General features: G+C 49.0%; 1 protein-coding gene and 1 long non-coding RNA gene across 4 annotated transcripts in view; one reads left to right on the forward strand and one right to left on the reverse strand.

The window, feature by feature from the left end:
• Slc11a2 (solute carrier family 11 member 2) overlaps positions 1 to 13,053 on the reverse strand; it is a 36,880-nt gene extending 23,827 nt beyond the window's left edge. Inside the window, 2 exon segments of one of the 3 annotated variants that reach the window (NM_001399169.1) lie at positions 712 to 783; positions 11,812 to 11,902. In NM_001399169.1, the coding sequence (NP_001386098.1) occupies positions 712 to 745 (34 nt within the window). In that variant the 5' untranslated portion in view covers positions 746 to 783; positions 11,812 to 11,902. 3 annotated transcript variants of the gene reach the window in all.
• Positions 11,812 to 13,283, forward strand: LOC120093735 (uncharacterized). Its single transcript, XR_015626036.1, has 3 exons — positions 11,812 to 11,956; positions 12,300 to 12,412; positions 12,626 to 13,283. It is a non-coding gene; the product is annotated as an uncharacterized LOC120093735 (long non-coding RNA).
• Positions 13,284 to 20,337: the final 7,054 nt, after the last annotated feature.

Raw genomic sequence — 20,337 nt, forward strand, 5'->3', positions numbered from 1 at the left:
GAACAGAGTCCTGACTAAGGCCTACACTCAGGGCTGAAGGGCTAGTAGTCACGGGTGCTGGCACCCTTGTGACAGCAGGGCTCAGAGAAGCCTGATAGCAGTGTTTCCCCAAGGCCTACATTTCACAGCTAATCTTAAATGCAAGGAGGGAAGGCCAGCCCAGCAGAAAAGGCTGATCTATCAGAAGCAACAAAGTCCACTGAGCTGCAGGCATCACAGGCTCGGTTGAACCAAAAAACAAAGCTTTCTTCTCTTTCCCATAAATCCCTCAACAAACCCAAAAAATCAGAGCTCAGACAAGGGAGCAGGTCTACATTATCTTCCCCAATCAGAAAGAAGGGGGCTCTAGAGGGGAACTCAGATTCAGAAAGGGCTCAGCAGAGCATGGGGAACCCACCCTGTGAGCCTCAGCTTCAGCCCCACACACTGCGACACTGGCAGACACAGTAAGCATGATAGAGGTCACTGCCGAGTTTGGGAACGGCCTGGTCCTTGCAATCATTATTGCAACCAAATCAGCTCATCACGACGCAGTGGCAATTAGAAATAAGGCAGGAAGCAGAATTCTATGAGTATAGATTCCTTTTCATTCCTACCCTGCCACCAGATAAGACTTCTGCTTGGACCTCTTAGGACAGACAGCAAGAGGGACAGCCTGTCACTGCCTAAAGCCCAACCCCATGTAGACAATGGCACAGAGATATAAGTTACCGTCTGGAATCTTTTCTTCAGGATCCAACACCATGGTAGATACCTGACGATCTGTGCTCTTAGAATAGGATTCTGTAAGAGAAAAGAGGGTGAAAATTAGGGAGGATAAAACTAACACTTTGTCAGGGTATGTCTGAAAGAAATGATCCCTCTACTGGATCAGCTGAAAATAATCAGCGTTCAGGATTGCAGACAATCACAGAAACATGAAAGGGGAGGCCAGAAAGATGGGGAGGCTGGGAGCTGGGAGCCCCAACCAGCCTTAGGTGTGTGCATTTGTCTCAGTGCTGGGGTCCATACAGCACCAGAACCACACGTGGTTCTCCTGGGTGCTGGATCCCACTCCTGCGGGTCCTTGTGCAAGCACAGCAGATAGCAGCTCCAGTCAGCTCCAGTCAGCCAATCTGCCTTACTGTGCATGAACAGGCTGCCAATCAGCCAGACTTTGCCTCAGTATCACCCCAAATATCTTTTTTTCTTTCTTTTTTTTTTTTTGGTTCTTTTTTTCGGAGCTGGGGACCGAACCCAGGGCCTTGCGCTTCCTAGGTAAGCGCTCTACCATCTTTTTTTCTTTTAAAGATTTATTTACTCTATATAAGTGCACTGTCGCTGTCTTCAGACATCAGAAGAGGGCATCAGATCCCATTACAGATGACTGTGAGCCACCACGTGGTTGCTGGGATTTGAACTCATGACCTCTGGAAGAGCAGTCGGGTGCTCTTAACCGCTGAGCCATCTCTCCAGCCCCGCACTCCAAATGTCTAACACCTCAATAGTGTCCGTGGGCTGAGCAGAGAGCGGCCAGTTTTGTAGTGGCAACATCTGGGAGATGGAAGCATGAATGCAGACAGGGAGATCGACTCTGAGGCCAGGGTTAGGTCATCCTGGGTACATGAGACCCAGTCTCAAAACAAACCAACCAGCACAGCAATGGATAGGAAATAAATGTCTGGAACTCTCAGGCCTATCTAATAGCTGCAATGCATGGTTCAGTTTTCTGGAAGAGCACGCAGGCCTCTCAAGGAGGCCACTATTCCCCAGAGGGAGAGCTACAGCCACTCCCAGTCTCACCCCAACCCCTGGAAGTTGGGAGAAGCCAGCCCCACAGGCTAGCCTGTCCCCGGGTCCCCAAGAATGTTGAGGAACTGTCAGGCCCTATCTATGGGATTCTCTGCGCTCTATCTATGGGAAGTGATGCTTCTGGGGTGCCGGTGGCACATGAAGGTGCTGTGTTCCCACCAGCTGGACTGGAGGGTGTCAGGAAGCTGACACAGCCATGCAACACACCCTCAACTTGGCTTTACCAAAAAGGCTGAACTAATTTTTTACATTCATTTATTTATTCATTTGCAGGAACAAGGGCGTGGGCGTGACCTACCTTGCCAGAGTTGGTTCTCTTCTTCCACTATGTGGGTCCCTAAGGTGGGACTCGGCCAGGCCTTTAGGCTTGGGAACAGGTAGGTGTCTGCCTTCGTAGAGCCATCTCACTACCTCTAAAAAGGCTGAGCTTATAAATGCTGGACCTTCTTATGTCATCTTTGTCTCGGTTGGCTCCAGATACATTGGAAGGGAATGTCCTTACTGATACCTAATCCCATGACTCCCAAAGTACTTACCCTACCGAGAAAGGGAGAGAGCCCTCCGCCCCCTCCTCCCTGATGAAGTAATCTGTCTCCTCTTGCCCAGTGGACCGCTCCTATCTCAACCCTGTACCTTATTTTCTATTGTTTTTTGTTCTTTTGTTTTTCAAGACAGGGTTTCCTCCCTGGCTGTCCTGGTTCACTCTGTAGGCCAGGCTGGCCTCAAACTCAGTCTCCTGCCTCTGGCTCACAGGTGCTGGGATTAGAGACATATGCCACTTCTGGGGTATAAAGCACACCATCACTTGTTAACACCATCTTTCTTCCCTCAGTGGTCACCAGGGCCCAGCATTTTACTGCAGCAGACAACTGACCCTGTCAGCCAACAGACACCGGTAGCACTCATCAATCCAGCCTCTTCCTTCCACATACAGTGCATTCCCACCTCTGACCCCTCACGGGGCTTCAGATCACAGCACAGCTGGGAGGGCCATCTGCGTCTTTCTGTGTAAGGCTAGACACCAGTAATCCTAGCACACAAGAGATTGGGTCCTGAGTGTGGTTCTCACAAGACAAAGGAATGTGGGCCCCAAGGAACCAGCAACCATCAGGCAGGCAGTGCCCAGGTGAGCTTTGGGCTGTGGGATATGAGCCCTTCCATAGTCTTTATCAATTTCGAGAATTGTCACCAAGACTGATTAAATCAGACTGCTCCCATAATGAGGGCTGATATCTTTTTTGTTTAAAGAGGGCTGATATCTTGTTTAAGAATATTCAGTATATGCAATTTACTTGAAAGACTTTTTTTTTTTCTTTTCTTTTTTCTTTTTTTTCGGAGCTGGGAACCGAACTTAGGGCCTTGCACTTCCTAGGCAAGCACTCTACCACTGAGCTAAATCCCCAACCCCAAAAGAGACGTTTTTAAAAAATTCAAAATAGGTTTTACTTAAAAAGAAAAATGGGGGGTTGGGGATTTAGCTCAGTGGTAGATCGCTTGCCTAGGAAGCGCAAGGCCCTGGGTTCGGTCCCCAGCTCTGAAAAAAAGAAAAAAAAAAAAAAAAAAAAAGAAAAATGGGCCACCAAGAGGGCTCAGTGGGCCAAGGTGCTTGCTGCCAAGCCTGACAACCCATGTTCAATCCCAGAATGTACATGGTCAAAGGAAAGAACCTACTCTCTACTCTCACAAACTAGTACTATCCTCTGATCTCTCCACACTCAATGCGCCAGACACACACACACCCCTAAAGTAAAATAAAAGTCAGACACCTGAGGTCATTGTGTATAGCTGCCTAGCACAAGTTTGCAGGTAATTAAATTGTAAATATTTTAGGATAAATTTGTTTTATGTTTTGGGGACTTTTTCGAGAAAGGGCTTTACACTGTGGACCAAGATGCCCTGAAACCTGAGGCCATGATCACACCTCAGCCTCCCGACCCAACAAGTTAAAGCTCTGCAGTTACTAGTAGCATTAGTTATTAAGTTAAAGCTCTGTAGTTACCAGTAGCATTAGTTACTAAGTTAAAGCTCTGCAGTTACTAGTAGCATTACTTACTAAGTTAAAGCTCTGCAGTTACTAGTAGCATTACTTACTAAGTTAAAGCTCTGCAGTCACTAGTAGCATTACTTACTAAGTTAAAGCTCTGCAGTCACTAGTAGCATTACTTACTGAGTTAAAGCTCTACAGTTACTAGTAGCATTACTTACTAAGTTAAAGCTCTGCAGTTACTAGTAGCATTAGTTACTAAGTTAAAGCTCTGCAGTTACTAGTAGCATTAGTTACTAAGTTAAAGCTCTGCAGTTACTAGTAGCATTAGTTACTAAGTTAAAGCTCTGAGGTTACTAGTAGCATTAGTTACTAAGTGGCATCCCTACCCCAAGTTCATAGAAGGCCAGCAAAACCCAAGGCACATGGCCTCTTCTGAAGTCCCAAGAGCATACTGCCACAGTACAGTTTACTTGTGGCAGCTTTTAGTAAACAAGCCACAAGCTCCATGGTCTACACCGCCTGCAGGATCCACTACGCAGAAGACAGGGCGGGAGGGGACACTGGGTGGCACTTGTGCCGTCAGTGGCTTTGCCCTCCAGGACATTCCCCCACCTTGCTTCAGTCACCCCTCCCTCTGCATCATGGAAAGATGCTGCCTTAGGATGCAGGACATAGGACCAACCACCAAAGCTTGATTACTGCAGATGCCATGAGGCAGGCAGGCTGATCGTGAGCTTAGGGACAGCCGTGTCTACATATCAAGTGCCAGGCCAACTAAGGCTCACAGTGAGACCCTGCCTAAAAGTAAATGTAAGTTGTAAGGCTGCTTTACAAGTAAAAATGACGATTGGATTACACTTTTATTTAAAAATTCAAGTTTGCATATCCTTGGATACAGCAATGGACCCTAACAATGTACCTGAGGGAGACACAGGTAAGCAACCGTGCTTCACAACGAAGGCTGAGAACGCCTGGACCAGGATAAGGAGCGGAAACAAGCCGTGCACACAGCGGGCAGAATACCATGCAACCGGGGTAAGCAAAGCAGACGCATGCATACTGACCATGGAACAAGCCGTGAGAACGCCAATGCACTCAAACAGTGTGCTGCCATTTGCAGAGGGAAAAGACATGGACCAAGATGGATAACAGTGCCTCCATGCCTGTGCGTAAACAAGGCAAGGCTGGCGGAGCCAGTGAGAGGCTCAGCTCGTAAAGGTGCTGCCACCAAGGCCAACCCAGGCTCCTTCCTCAGGACAGTGAAGAAATAGAACTGACTCCTACAAGTGGCCAAGTGTGTGCACGCACACGCACGCACGCACGCACGCACGCACGCACGCGCACACACACACAGTTTAAGTAAAGAATTTAGGAGTCCAGTGTTGGTGACATGCACCTTTAATCCCAGCATTCTGGAGGTGGAGGCAGAGGCAGGCAGATCTTTTCTAGGACAGCCAGGGTTACAGAGAGAAACCTTGTCAGAGAAAGGGAGGGGGGACAGAGAGAGAGGAGCGTGGAGGCAGGGGGAGGGAGTGTGTGAGTGTGCACGCGCGCGCGCGCGTGTGTGTGTATGTGTGTGTGTGTGTGTGTGTGTGTGTGTGTGTGTGTGTTGGGACCAGGTTTGGAGGTTCACACCCGTAATTCCAGTACTTGGAAGGAAGGCAGGAAGATCATGACTTCGAGGCTAGAAAGGGTAGGAGATGAGGCGGCCCAGGAGAGCAGAGCACAGGTGGGACAGAAGCTAGTGCTGGGTTCACTCACTCTTTCTGGCAATAAAAATGCCTCACCAGGTCCCTGTATTATTTTTGTTGTTCTATGTAGCACTGATGCCCAAAGGCAGGTGTTCCAAGACACCAGGCCAGGCTCCATTTGATTTTTTCAAAACTCAAATCTTCTATAAATGGTCACTGCTTATCAGAAAGTCTCTCACATGGACATTCTGCCAAACTGCCTGATAGAGGCTTCCACAGGGATAGCAAGCTCTTGGTGGGCAGCAGGCAGTAGGCGGGCACTGATGGGCAGCGGGCAGGCAGCAGGGTGGATGGGCACTGATGGGCAGTAGGCAGGCAGCGGGGTGGATGGGCACTGACAGCCTAAAGCTTAATTTACTCCTCCTTTGTCACATAGTAGTTCAGACTGTGAAATGATGATTTTCCACTCAAATACAGAGAACAGACGTCTCCTTCCCACTGAGTCATTGCTGACTCTAACTTTGGGGTAAGTGTCTGTTCACCCAGGTCCGCTCAGCACAAACTGCTGAGCACTAACTAGCCTGCCCCACCAGCCGTCCTAAGAACAGCTCCTCCCTGTGCTCTCCAGCAACTCTTCTGCAACTTCCTCAAGAAAATTTCATTACGTTAACAATCACATTCGGTCAGGTGTGGTGGTGCATGCCTATAACCCCAGCATTCCAGAGGCGGAGGCCAAAAGTTTGAGGCCAAGCTGGTCTACCTAGCAAATCCCAGCCAGCCAGGGCCACACGGTGATACCCTAGCTTAAAGAAACAAGACAAAGGAAGAAATACTGAATACATGCACACTCGGACTTAATCTATTTTCTTATGCTGACAAAGGCTTAAGATTAAAATAATGACCTCTTATATTTGTTTCTTAAAGGGGACATTCACGGCCATTTGGGTAATTTGAAGGTATGGAGAAGAAAGTTCTGTCATTCCTGTCCTCATCCTGGGGAGGAGGGTGGGGTGGTTTGTAAACCACCTCTAGGATTTACATATAAGCAAACCAAACCACTGTGTGACACCCTTGACGGTGAGATCCCTAAGTCTTAACTCTGAACATTCCGGGTAAACCGCAAAGTCACTTTTTTTTCTGGATTCCTTCCTCAGACACAAGTCAGTTCCAGAAACACAGTGATCACAAACTACAAAATACCAAGTAGTAATCAGCCAGAAATGGCACTTCAGTGTTTAAAACCTCTCCACGTTTATTTAGGTGTGTGGTGGTAGTGAGCACAAGTCAGAGGACAACTTCAGGGTGTCTTCTGTCCTGGAGGCTTTGGAGACAGAGTCAGCCTGGCATCTCTCTAGCTCGAGTACATAGAAGCCAGTAAGAGCCTGTAGCCCTAGCATGTAGAAGGCTGAGGTGTATAAGTCACAAGTTCAAGGCCAGCCTGCAGCTGCTTAGTAAGATACTATCTCAAAAGGGTGAAGTAGGGACTAACAGGAAAAGATTTTCAAACCTTACCTGATTCTCATTTCCCTGAGTCAGCTAGAGTCAACAGTCGGTCCCAAGAAACCCCCAGCTGCTTCTCTCACACCACTTCCCACGAGGTGACTTTCATACACTGAGCTTTCTTTCCATGCGAATGACTGGGAACCAAACTGCTGTTGTTTGATGTTCCAGACAGAGTCAATTAAGGCTTCTGGTGTCTCTCACTCCGCCCTCTCCAGAGCCTTGACCTGGTAAGGCACATGCATGCCAGGCCTTGGGCAACAGACTTTCCTCCTCTCTTTAAGGACAGAGCACTACTTTCCTGTTAAAACCCTAGAATAATGTAGCAATCATTCTCCAACACTTCCCATCAAGAATTTCTGACACTCTCGAGATATCTGTCTATAACTACTGGAAGGGAGGGCTAAGAACAGATCCCTGAGGGTATTAAGGTTAGGATCACTATTTAAATTAAAGGGGGCACGGTGGCCCATACCTGGATTAGAGACCCAGTCCAGTCTACACAACCAGTGGTATATAGAGACCTGGCTTAACACACACACACTCTCAAACACAGACAGGTAAACCTGTCACTAGAAGAACCAAGGATATAGAGGCAGGAGGATCAGAAATTTAGACATTTAAGTTCACCTTTAGCCAGTCTGGTGTACACTGTGTCAGCAGAGAAACAAATTATGACAATGTTTTATCCTACTTTATCTTATGAAAATGAATTTGAGGGCTGAGAAATAACTCACTTACCTAGCGAGTGCAAGCCCATAAGTCTGATCACAATGCCTCTAATACACACACGCACACATATACATATACACACACACATACACATGCACACACATGCACACATATACATATACACACGTGCACATACATACATACGCACATACACATGCACATACATATATACAGGTGCACACACAGACACACAGACACACAGACACACGCACACACATATACACACGTGCACATACATACATACGCACATACACATGCACATACATATATACACGTGCACACACACACACAGAAAGAACTGATGAGGGAAAGAAAATGGCAGGTTGTGGTTTTCATCTCAGGCTATGGTTTTTGTCTACTTCAAGAGAAGAAATAAAAGCACCTTGTGCAAGTTTAGGAAAAAGCCTCAGGGCTTCCTGATGAAGCTCAGTGGTAGAGTACATTTCCTGGTGTTGATCCTCAGTGTCCGATCAACCTGTGGCAGCATAGGTTGGTTTACCCCAGCACTTAGTATGTGAATCCAAAGTCATCCTTGGCTATGTGAGGCCCTGCTTTTAAAAATGATCTTAAAACTATAATCGATTCTGCCTGCCTGGGTTACCATGATGCCTTTATTCCACACAACACACGGAGCTCATGAATACAAACGGTGCTCTTCTTACACAATGCACTGTACCTGAAAGAGGGCCAGCTCTCTCTGACACAGACATTTTGCTAACCTCTGCTCCTCCCTGTCCCACCTGAAAACTGCAATTTCAGCTCAACGTTCCATGTGCTGCTTCAAACCTCTGAGACAGGAGGGGATGGGCAGCCTTTAATCTCAGCTCTAGTGGGAGGCGAAGGCAGCTCTGTGAGTTGCAGGCCAGTGTGGCCTACAGTGAGCTACAGCCAGGGCTACAAACAAAGACTCTGCCTCAAATGAACAAACATCAAAGAAACAAGAAAAGGAAAACCCAGCATGGTGACTGACTCACAGAACCACGGCCTTCAGGAGACTAAAGCAGAGGGTAAGAGTTCCCGGCCAGTGTGGGAGAAGCTGCAGGCCACTGTAAGCTAGCCAGCCAGATCCTGTCTGCAAACACATAGCCAGACATAGAAGAAGGGAGGGAAAGAGAGGAGGGAGGGGAGGGAGGGGAGAAAGATCTGGGAGAGGAATACAGTTGATAATGAAATTGCCTGCTGGGGTGTCAGAGAAGATAAGAACGGGGGGAATGTGGCTGGTCAAGCACTGATCTGTCAGACAACACTAGTATTTATCGGCGGCGACTTTGGTAATAATGCCTGAGCTGGAGAGATGGCTTAGGGGTTAAGAGCGCTCATTGCTCTTCAGAGGACCAAGCAGGTACACCAGAGCACTTACAGCTGCCTGAATTCCAAGTCCTGGACATCGGACACCTCTAGCCTTGATGGGTACCTGCCCACATGTCACCTACCCTGCGGGCACACACATACACGCAGATAATTAAAAATAATAAAACTCTTAAGAGAAGAAGAAAGGGCGGGTGTGGGCCGGCCTGGTACCCACTACTGAGACCTTTTCTCTACTCAGTCAGGGTACACCTTCCTGACTGCTCCCTCACGGTTTACTCTGACAGAGCTAAGCTTCCTACAAACTTCCTTGTAACCACAGCTGAACAGCAGTGTTTCCTGGGGGAGGGGCAGTCTGGTCACCTGGCCTGACACCTCCATCCTGTGAACAACTTCAAAGGCCCTCTCTACCAAAGCATGTTACCTCCCCTCCCGCTCAAAGACGCTTTGCCCACCTTTTGCTACTTAAGTGTTTTTTCTCCAGAAAAACTGAAGGATGTTTTTCATTAGATCATATCCAACCCATTTTTTCTAACAGGAATTACCTTCGAAATTGACCTTCTTGTCTTAAAAGGAAACCTATGGGGGTTGGGGATTTAGCTCAGTGGTAGAGCGCTTGCCTAGCAAGTGCAAGGCCCTGGGTTCAGTCCCCAGCTCCGAAAAAAAGAAAAAAAAAAAAAAAAAAAAAAAAAGGAAACCTATGTGTCAAGTCAGACAGAGTAAAAGATTCCCAGCCATAGATGCTTTTTCCTTCTGCTCTTTGGAACTCAATAAAATTTTAATAATTAACTTGTAGCCTTCTCATTACATATGAATTTTAATACATTTCAATCTAAATGAGTATTAAACTGTTGTAATACAAAGAAAAGCAAGTAAACTTAAGCCACCTGCCCTGCAACACACTGAGCAGTGGACTTGAGCTTTTTCACAGTTTCTCATTCAGTGATTAGTTCTTAACAATGTTGCTGAGAGAATGAACAACAGCTGCTTCTTGGGAACTCCTAGCATCTCCAATGGCTGCAAAGGAATTAAGGCTGAGGCTCACACACAGGTGCGCTTGCTGTAGCAGAAATGAAGCCATCTGACCAACAGACCTCCACCAAGCTCTTGGCTTCAAGGTCAAACACAAAAAGATCCTATTTTGTGGAGATAATTCTCTACAGTCACTCCCTGAGTCACAACTGGGCCGTAGCTGCTCAGTAGCTCTGCTGAGTGACGTGGGTTCTGCTTTCCCAAGAGTAGAGTTTCTGAGATTCACATCCAGCTTCCCTATTCCCCAGCAAGAGGTGCTGGCACAATGTTCAGGAATTCCCCTTCTGAGTCCCACAAGCCTTTCCGGAACATGAGAGACCATGTGTGGCAGTCACTGCCTTTTAGGTCTGTGTCCAAAATAAACTCTTAGCCCAAGCAAGACTGAGAGGGAAGTAGCCAATAAAAAGCATCAGAGAAATCTCAATTTTACACACTTACCAACCACAGAACTACTACAAGAAATAGCCAAAAACGTTACTTTCCAACCTCCTTTAATAAACTCAACAGAAGCCAAGCTGGAGTGGTAAATGTTTGTGATCTCAGGATCGCTTTAAGCTAGAGACCCAACTTGGTCTATACAGCAAGTTCGAGGCCAGTTAAAGATATGTAGCCAGATCTAGTCTTGAAAAGACAAGGCGTCAGAAGGAACTGTCAGCACAGCGCCCCTCTTCACCTGTAATTAGCTGCTCTTGCAGACTAACAGTAGGGCTAGAAAGCCCTGGCCTGGGGGACGGCTGGCAACAGCCCAAGGGATTCTGGGCAAAGACTACTGAGAAGGTTAAAGTCTTTAAGGAAACAGCAGGCACAACCAAGCAGTAATAAAAAATAAAATAAATAAATAAATAAAAAAATGCCGGGTGCTCTAAGCACTTTATGTGTATCAACTAATTTAATACCAGCAGCCCTGTCAGACCCAGCCATCACCCTCCCTTTAAGTGTGTGGATCGCAGGAAAGCTTAAGGAGCCCGAACAAAAAGTTAACACAGCCAAGACCTGATGGGACTCCGTCAGGCTGGAGATGCCGCGATGGGACAAGGTGGAGAGCTTCCTGAGGTTTCCCCACAGGTCACATGGACGATCCCAGATGCCCACCAGTCCTCGCCAGCTCTCCTTCCATATGTGTGCTTTTGCTGCCTTAAATCACACCGTTGAGAAACAAGGGACAGCGGAGTGTCTCCATTTTATACAGAGGAAACTCAACATCTGTCCTGAAGACACCGTTCCAAATAGGATGTGCCAAAGAAGTCGTGGACCGGGGAACCGAAATTGACAAGGAATCCAAACAAGGGAGATTTCAAACTACCCGGCCTAGGACGCCGCAGAGAAAGGGCGCATCCACCGCGTGCAAGGTGTCCCTGAACGAGGCCTGGAAGGCGCAGGGACCCGGGCTGCACGTACAGCCCGGCGACCGAGCAGCACTCAACCCGGAGGCCTGAGGCCTTTGGGCAGACCGAGCAGCTCCGGCGGCCGCTAGACTGACAGGGAGCTGCGCTACGGGAAGCCCCGGCAGGGGCAGGCCCGGGGCTCGGGAAGGGGACTGCGGTCGCGCCCCCGGGCCGGTCAGCGGGTGTCCGGGGTCGCGAAGGACCGAGGCCCGTGACGGTCGGCGCCAATGCTGAGCCCGGAGCCCTCCCGGTCTCCTCGGGATATGGAGCTCCCTCCCCGGGGTTCGCCGCTGCGCCCGCCGCGCAGGCCGCGGGCCGAGCCCCCTCGTACGCCCGCGCACAGCGGAACGTCGTAACCCCTGACCCCGCCAGCACCTCGGCTTACCGGCTCCACCACCTCCTGACACGCCGCGCCGGCGACTCCATATCCCAGGAGCCAGCGCCGACCCAGTCCACCTCCTGCCCTCCCGTGATTGGCCCGGCGGGCGGGAGCCCCTCTTCTCTGATTGGCTGGACCCCTACAGCTGCGGGTACTGCTTGGTCGGCGAACTAGAACCAGAGGCTCCGCCCATCCGGGCTGATCTGGGGGCGGGCCCTGGTGGGGACGAGGCCTAGTTGGGGCGGGGCCATCGGGAGGCGTGGCTCCGCCAGGCGCGCCAAGGTCCTAGTAGTTCAAACCTGCCGGGTTCTCAAATTGGCAACTCCCACCCCCGGAATGCTCGGGACATATACATTTTTGTCATAGTTCCCGCCACTTCCTTTTAGGCAACTACATGCCTATTTCCTCCTAAGAGATGATGGCTCCGAGATACGGCTACACCCGATAATAAGGCACCCTGGCAGTCCCTTTTCTTTTTGATTCTTGGGCCACAGCACGGGACCCACTGACCCAGCGCCAAGAACACCCCACGTCTGGGAGGAACCGAGAAACTTCGACCAGTGGAGCCAGTTCGGCCGCACCCGTCGTCCTGCTTCCAATCTTCACAGTGAGTTGGTTCTCCATCCCACCGGGCTCTGTCTCTTCTCCACTTATTTTATCCTGCCCGCCCCAAAGCAGTCCCTCTCCATCCCCAGCCTCGGCCTCGCTTATGGCCCGACAATCCCCCACAACTTGCCAGGAAGTTTTTAAGAGCCATCAAAAAGGTGTTCTCGATCTCCCCTACAGCAGTAGAGGTGACAGCCCTGTTTTCTTCCTATAGAAACTGCCGAGAGAAATGTTCATTATTTGGTAAGAACGGAGATAGGAAGAAAGGGTAAACCCCAAAGATGGAAACTTAAAAAAAAAAAATAGCAAAAAGCAAACTCCAGACAAACAGAAAAGCCAAAAACCCTGCGAGGGGTTACTGCTCTCCATACAGAACGGTCTCCTGAAAGAAGAGAAACTAAAAATTAATCCCAGCCGTCTCTCCAGCTCATCCGTGGCGTTGGAGAAAGGTTTCTCAAATGTCTCCGAGCCCAGAACCTTTCTTCTGGGACCCTCCGCTGCATCTAGAAAAGAAAAGGGTGAGAGTTGTTTGTGTCAGCGTCCAGGTGTGCTCGGCTGGCCAGCGTCCCTGGGCTGTGGCCACTTACTTAGCTCACAGTTTGGAGCAGCACTTGCTGCTGCCCTCGGCTGCTTCTTCCCCATGGTGCAGAACTGGTTTGACTTTTCCCAGAGCAGCGCAGCCTCTATATATGCAGCCGAGTACGCCTCCCCTTGGCTGGAGAGGACACTCAAGGTAGGTCAAGACTGAGGGAAAAAAATAATCAAACCGCACCCTTCAAAGCATAATCAAATTTCATCTTTGACCGGCCATGAGAAGGAGGCATTGTATTCCTGCCACTCCTGGTTACTAATAAAAATTAATTGAGTTAAAAGTTTTCTTCTGAGATTTCATTTATGTGCCATTCGGCAGGGCAGGACCTGGAGGCGGGCAGTGGGTGCTGATGATGTCGTAGTAAAGGCTTTCGTCCGAAGGCCACTCCCCTGGGAGTGAAGCTGGTTCAGGGACTCCACTGAGGGCTATCGGAGGACTCTGTCCCTGTGAGACGGGAGGTGAAACCAATTAACCCAAAGCCTGACAGTCCACATCCATTTTCCACCCAGTACGTGCCACACTGAAGGGACTAGGAGACTTCAAAGCAGAGGTGAAAATCGCCACCTGGTCTGTCCTTCGGATCTGAAGGCGCCGAGGGCGTTGGCCGGTCAATCAGTGATCTCCAGGCGGGCAGCAAAGTGAGGCAGAATCAGAACTTAGTACCTGATGGAAAAGGAAAGGTCCTGAGGCAGCGAAATAGAAACCCAGGGCAAGGATTTCTCAGTGGGGGAAGAAAGCTTACGGAGTGGGGTGAAATTTGCCTCCTGGAAACAAATGTCGTACCTAAGAATGGAGAGAAGAGCAGCTGATTCTGATTGCCAGCGCAGGCTGCACATCTAAGCTTCATGTTCCTGAGAACCATGGGCTTCCTGAGCAGTATCCCAGAAGAAAGTCTCCATGCCTGCTCACCCCCCTCAGCCCCTGAAAGTCCTAGGTTAAGATGTGATCTGCTCCCAGCTCTGGTGGCTGTCAGTTGCCTTAAGGCAAAGTTGCCTTTGCAGAGAAGGCTGAGGACAACTTGTCCTCGGAAAATAGAAGTTGCCCGTAAAACCATCCGTGAAAATCAAATCTGGCAGAGGAAAGACTTGAATTCATGAATTCTCAAAGAGAAGCAGGGATGAGGATGTAGTTGACCGGTAAAGCATGGGGCTCTGGGCTCCATTGTTACACACACACCACACACCACATGTACCACATACACACATACCACACATACAACACACACACACACCACAAATCAAAAACATACACCACACAACATACACACCACATACACACATACCGCACACACCACACACATATACCACATATGCCACATACACCAAATACACACATAACACCACACACACCACACACCAAATACATACACCACACACCATGCACACCACATACACACATACCACACATACAACACACACACACCACAAATCAAATACATACACCACACACCATACACACCACATACATATACACCACACATACACCACATACATATACCACATACATATACCACATATACCACACACACCAAATACATATGTACACACACCACACCCATACATACATGCCAAATACATACATACACACATACCACATATACACGAACTGAAATAAAAACCATGTAGGTTATGGTGATAAACACTTTTAATCCCAGTACTCAGGAGGCAGAGGCAGGTAGGTCTCTGAGTTTGAGGCCAGTCTGGTCTACAGAGTGATTCCAGGACAGCCAGGGCAGAAAAAAAAAGTCAGGAAATGGTCTTGTATGGTCTTCAAGTGTTTCTCCGGCACACCCAGTCTACTCTTGTTGCTCTGTTCCTCAAGTCTCATTTCTAGTCACCCCAACAGAACTGAATTCTTTTCTATACACACCGTGTTTCACACTTCACAAACATCTGTTCATCCTCACACTCAGGAGACAGAAACTACCATCTTCCATTTGAAGATTAATCAGTGATTTACGAGGGGTAGGTAATTTGCCTAAAGACACACAGGTAGGGGATGCAGAAATGACTCAGCTATAAAAGCCCTGGATGTTCTTCTGAGGACCGGGGTTCAATTCCCAGCACCCACATGGCAGCTCACCACTGTCTGTAACTCCAGTTCCAGGGGATCTGACACCCTCACACAGACAAACATGCAGGCAAAATATCAATACACATAAAAATAAATCTTAAGAAGGGAGAGGCATAGATAGTTAGCCAGCAAAGCTAGATTCAGACACAGCTCCGTTAGACGTGGCAGCCTGCACACAGTGTGTCTTGTACACTAAAACCTATTCTCTTCCATTCAGATCTAGCTCAGAGACACCGCGAAATGTTCGTACTGCAGCAATGGTGGCACCTTTCTGCACAGATGTCAGTGCCTATGGATAGCACTGGTTAATGTGGCTCTCCCTGTAACCCCCAGGAGATACGGGGTTTCTCTGTGTAGCTCTGGCTCTCCTGGGGCTTCTTCTGTGCACCTGGCCTTGAACTCCGAGATCTGCCTGCCTCTGCCTCCTGAGTGCTGGAGTAAAGGTGTGCAGCACCATGCCCGGCGAATAATAAGGGGTTTTTTTTTTTCTTTTTTCTTTTTTTTTCGGAGCTGGGGACCGAACCCAGGGCCTTGCGCTCGCTAGGCAAGCGCTCTACCGCTGAGCTAAATCCCCAACCCCGGGTTTTTTTTTTTTTTTAATAGATTTTGTTTAATCATGTGTATAATGTATAGAAATCCCATGTATGTAAGTACTGTGAACACAGGGCCTACAGAGGACTCCTGACACCTGGGGCTGGGGTGCAGAAAGTCAGGAGCTGCTCAGCATGGGTGCTGGGAACTACATCTAGGTCCTCTGGAAGACCAGTGCTTGTTCTTCACCCCTGAACCATCCTCCAGCCCAGTGTGGATCTTACAACATATACCTCTTATAAATTGTCTTTTTTTTTTTTTAATTTATTTAATTTTGTTAGGTATATGAATATAGCTATCTTCAGACACACCAGAAGAGGGCCTCAGATCCCTTTACAGATGGTTGTGAGCCACCATGTGGTTGCTGGGATTTGAACTCAGGACCTCTGGAGGAGCAGTCAGTGCTCCTAACCACTGAGCCACCTCTCCAGCCCACAACACACAGCTCCTCTTCTTCCCATGAGTTCCATCTGCCCACTGGAAGTATCTTTTTCATGCTTTTTTTTTTTAGCTCAAGAACTTCCTAAAATTTACTATTGCTATTGGGAATCTTTTCCTGGAAAACCACTCTTCCAGGTTCCTCAAAATACCTTTGGGGCCAAGGAGATAACAGTCCACAAGAAAGGTGTTCGCAGTGAAATCCTAGTGACCTGACTTGGAGCAGAGGAAGCCACATAAAGGTGGAAGGAAAGGGCGGATTCCTCAGAGTAGCCTCTGCTTTCCACTCAAGCACATCACACACCCACCCGATAACAATATTAATACACAACCTTAAAAAGCAACTCTGTGCTTGTCCTCTGACTCCTTTGACAAGGACCCCAGGGCCTCAAACCTAAGGGAATTGGCAAAGCTCCCTCGGGTGCTTTGGGAACACTTACAGAAAGTGAGCCCTGAGCTTCCTGCTGGATGTGTAGCTCGAGACTGCTCCCCTGCAGAGACCTCCCACCAAGCGAGCTAACCTTCCCTTCTTTCCTGTCCATAATAAACAAGGTCCACTCCATTCCGCTTTTCTGTGTCTGTGTCTGTGTCTGTGTCTGTGTCTGTGTCTGTGTCTGTACCTGTGTCTGTACCAGTCCTTCGTTTTCTCTGTGGCCCCGTCAGGTTTCCAGGACTAAGCCCTGCAGGGACTTGCAAGCACTTCTATCTCTGCTTAACAAATTAACTCATGGGGCTGGAGAGAGATGGCTCAGAGGTTAAGAGCACTGTCTGCTCTTCCAGAGGTCCTGAGTTCAATTCCCAGCAACCACATGGTGGCTCACAACCACCTATAATCAGGTCTGGTGCCCTCTTCTGGCCTGTAGTTGCATACATGCAGGCAGAAAGCTGTATGATGTATACATAATAAATAAATAAATGTTTTTTTTAAAAAAAAAAAAACGAATTAACTCATTGTATATATACTTACTGAGAACCTACCATGTTCCCAGCACAAGTTGGATGCTTCATGTAGAAGTAATAAGAGAAGCACAAGCCATCACTGATGGTTGGTTTTGTGCCTTTTCTCCCAATAAATTGAGCGTTCAGTAGCCACCTTTGATCTCCACCTGGAGGGGGAGGGGCAGGGGCAGGGGCAAGGGTAAGGGCAGGGGCAGGGGCAGGGGCAGGGGCAGGGGCAGGGGCAGGGGCAGGGGCAGGGGCAGGGGCAGGGGCAGGGGCAGGGGCATCTCGTGAGTTCCAGGCTAGCCAGGGATATGTAGTGAGACCTGGGTGTGGGTGTGGGGCTGTCCTGTGTTTGTGCAGTTGTAGCTGGCCTACTCCTGTTGGAGTGTCCTATGAATGTTCTACAGATGGATGGATAGATAGATGGATGGGGTGCTTTATAACAGGTTAAACATGGTATAATTCATGGTATAACCCGGTCTCCCCTCCAGAAACCTGCTATCCCCCACCCCACCCCGCACTTCTATGAGGGTGTTGCCCTGCCAACCCACCCACTCCCTCTCACCTCCCCATCCTGACATTCCCCTACACTGGGGCATCGAGCCTTGGTAGGACCAAGGGCCTCTCCTCCCATTGATGCCCAATAAGGCCATCCTCTGCTACATATGCAGCTGGAACCATAGGTCCATCCCTGTGTTCTCTTGGGATGGTAGTTTAGTCCCTGGATGTTATAACCCTTAAACAGTAAGGGATGGTATGTACTCTTTTCAAAGTTAGGCTTTACACCAGAAAGATTCTTCCCTAGATGCTGCTAGCCTTAGAAGCCATACACACACACACACACACACACACACACACACACACACACACACACACACACAGAGAGAGAGAGAGAGAGAGAGAGAGAGAGAGAGAGAGAGAGAGAGAGAGCAAGCTCGAACTCTTCTACCCCGCTCCTGCCCTATGCCCTTTGAGAATAAAGCACGGTTTAGGGAAGAGTTGAAACAAGGTCTTAGGTAGCCCAGACTGGCCATGAATGCACTATGTAGTCCACATTGGCCTTGTGATCTTCCTTCAGACAGGGTCTGCACTCACTTTGTAGAAGCTCACTTTATGGGCCCAGCTGGCCTCCAACTCACTGAGATCCACCCACTTGCCTTTGTCTTCTGAGTGCTGGGATTAAAGTTGTGTCACACACACACACACACACACACACACACACACACACACACACACGACTATGAAGGATTTACTGTTCCAGCCGTTGGTAGATGAAAGGCTGCTGGCAGACGGCCTTGGGTGTCTGGTCCTTCCCCATTCCTCAGAGCCTACCATCCAGTGGGAGTGGTCCAACATCCCGGCTCAGCTGCTCCGGCCCAGCCTGCCAGCCTGGCTTGCTTCCATTCCCTCGATATCGATACCAAGTGTGTGTCCTGATAAACTCCCCCTGGGTACAGCCTTGGGGTGGCTTCCCCCGCTTCTTCTTCAGTAACTCAAGGTCAAAGTTATCAGGAGAAGTGACTTCATTCACTCTACGGCTTCTCTCCTCGCCTTTTCTCCACCCTTTTTCTCAACAGGAATCATGGAGGCCAGCTGTAGCAGAACCGGACTTCTGCCACATGTATGGCCAATAATGCCATACCTGTGCCTCTAGCCATGCCACGGTGTTCCCTAGTCCTCGTCCTCCTCCTCCTCCTCCTCCACCTAGGCATTCCTTAGACTCAATCCTAAATCTTCTAATTATCCAGTTTCTCAAGGATAGATAAAGCTGAAGAAAGAACACATCGTAAGATAAGATAGCACAGAATCTCACCTCCAGCTGGGAAACTAGTGTGGTCAAGTCAACTCATTTCTTATCTACACTTCTTTGTTTTCTGTGAGGCAGGTTCCCATAGCTGAGGCTCCCCGCATAGCCAAGGCTAGCCTTGAACCCCTGATCCGCCAGCCTTTACCTCCCCAGTGCTAGGCATATTTGTGCCACCGTGGTTAGTTTGTTGCATTTCTCCGCCTGTACTGAGTGGATACCTCCCCTCCCCGGGAAATGGTCTTTTAGTTTTCCTGCTGTTCCAGTGTTGTCTATACTGGAACATTGTTGCTCTGGCCAGACTTCACTGGGCCAACTCCTTGTTCTTGAGGTCTCATGTTAAACCCTCCTACCGAAGGGCCTCCCGTGACCCCGACACCTGCAGAAAGCTCTGCTCCTTGGAACTCTGGACTGCGTCCTGCCTACCGCACAGCTCTGGCCATGGATTGCTTCTGTAGATATCCGTGCTCGGCTCTCCACAGCAGGCCTTTATTCTGTGTACAGCTGCATGTCTGGGTTTAAAGCTAAGGTCCCGGTTCCTAACCACAGCTCCATACCTGTCTAGTGACACCAGAATGTCACTCTGCAGCTGCTCTCTAGAGGATTCGAGCATCTATGGCAATCATTCCCCCTCCAGACCTCCAGCTGCAGTCAACACTGGCAGGTCCCAGATGGTCCTGTGCACACAAACCAGCAGGTTCTTGGAGGCCTGGGCTGCTGCAGAGGCTGTGGAAGAGCCCTGCCCACCGGCTGGCTCCTCATGGCTTGCTCAACAGTCCTTTACAGGCAACTGTTAATCACCTTATGCCCTACAGACTTGCCTCTGGGCAATCTGATGAAGGCCTCCTCTTAACTGAGATCCCTCTTCCCAGATAACTCTAACTAGTGTCAAGTTGACAAAGAACTAACCAGGACACTGCTCTTAATGACTGCAGTGTCTCTCTGATCAACTTATCTGCCTTACCGTTTAGAAAGGTTTAGTGGCTTCTAAATAGCTTGAGGAGGAGGAGGGGCGTGAGCTCACGGTGAATGCCGATTTCCCGAAACTGTGGGGGTGTTATTTTACAGTTTTGGGGAACAGGGTCTCGATATTTCGCTCAGGCTATCTTCAAGTTTGCAATCCTCCTACCTCAGACTCCTTCCTAAATGTTGGAGTTACTGGCATGTGCCGCCGTACCCTCTCCACATCTCCCACCACACAGCAACACCCTTCTCTCCACGTGCCTGCCATTCAAATCCTTTATTCAAGTTGAGCTCCGTTATTTTCTGTTTTCTAAGTACACCTGGCTCTCCTCAGGCTCCTGTGCTCCTGCTGTTGGCGATCACACACACACACACACACACACACACACACACACACACACACCCCATTATATTATGAAGATTGTTACTGTACAGAACTTGGGAGGCAGAAGCAGGTAGTGAATTTGAAGGTAGCCTAATCTACATAGGGAGTTCCAGGACAGCCAGAGCTCTGTAGAGAGAC

The sequence above is a fragment of the Rattus norvegicus genome, chromosome 7, assembly GCF_021556685.1.
Source record: "Rattus norvegicus strain SHRSP/BbbUtx chromosome 7, alternate assembly SHRSP_T2T, whole genome shotgun sequence".
NCBI classification, from domain to species: Eukaryota; Metazoa; Chordata; class Mammalia; order Rodentia; family Muridae; genus Rattus; species Rattus norvegicus.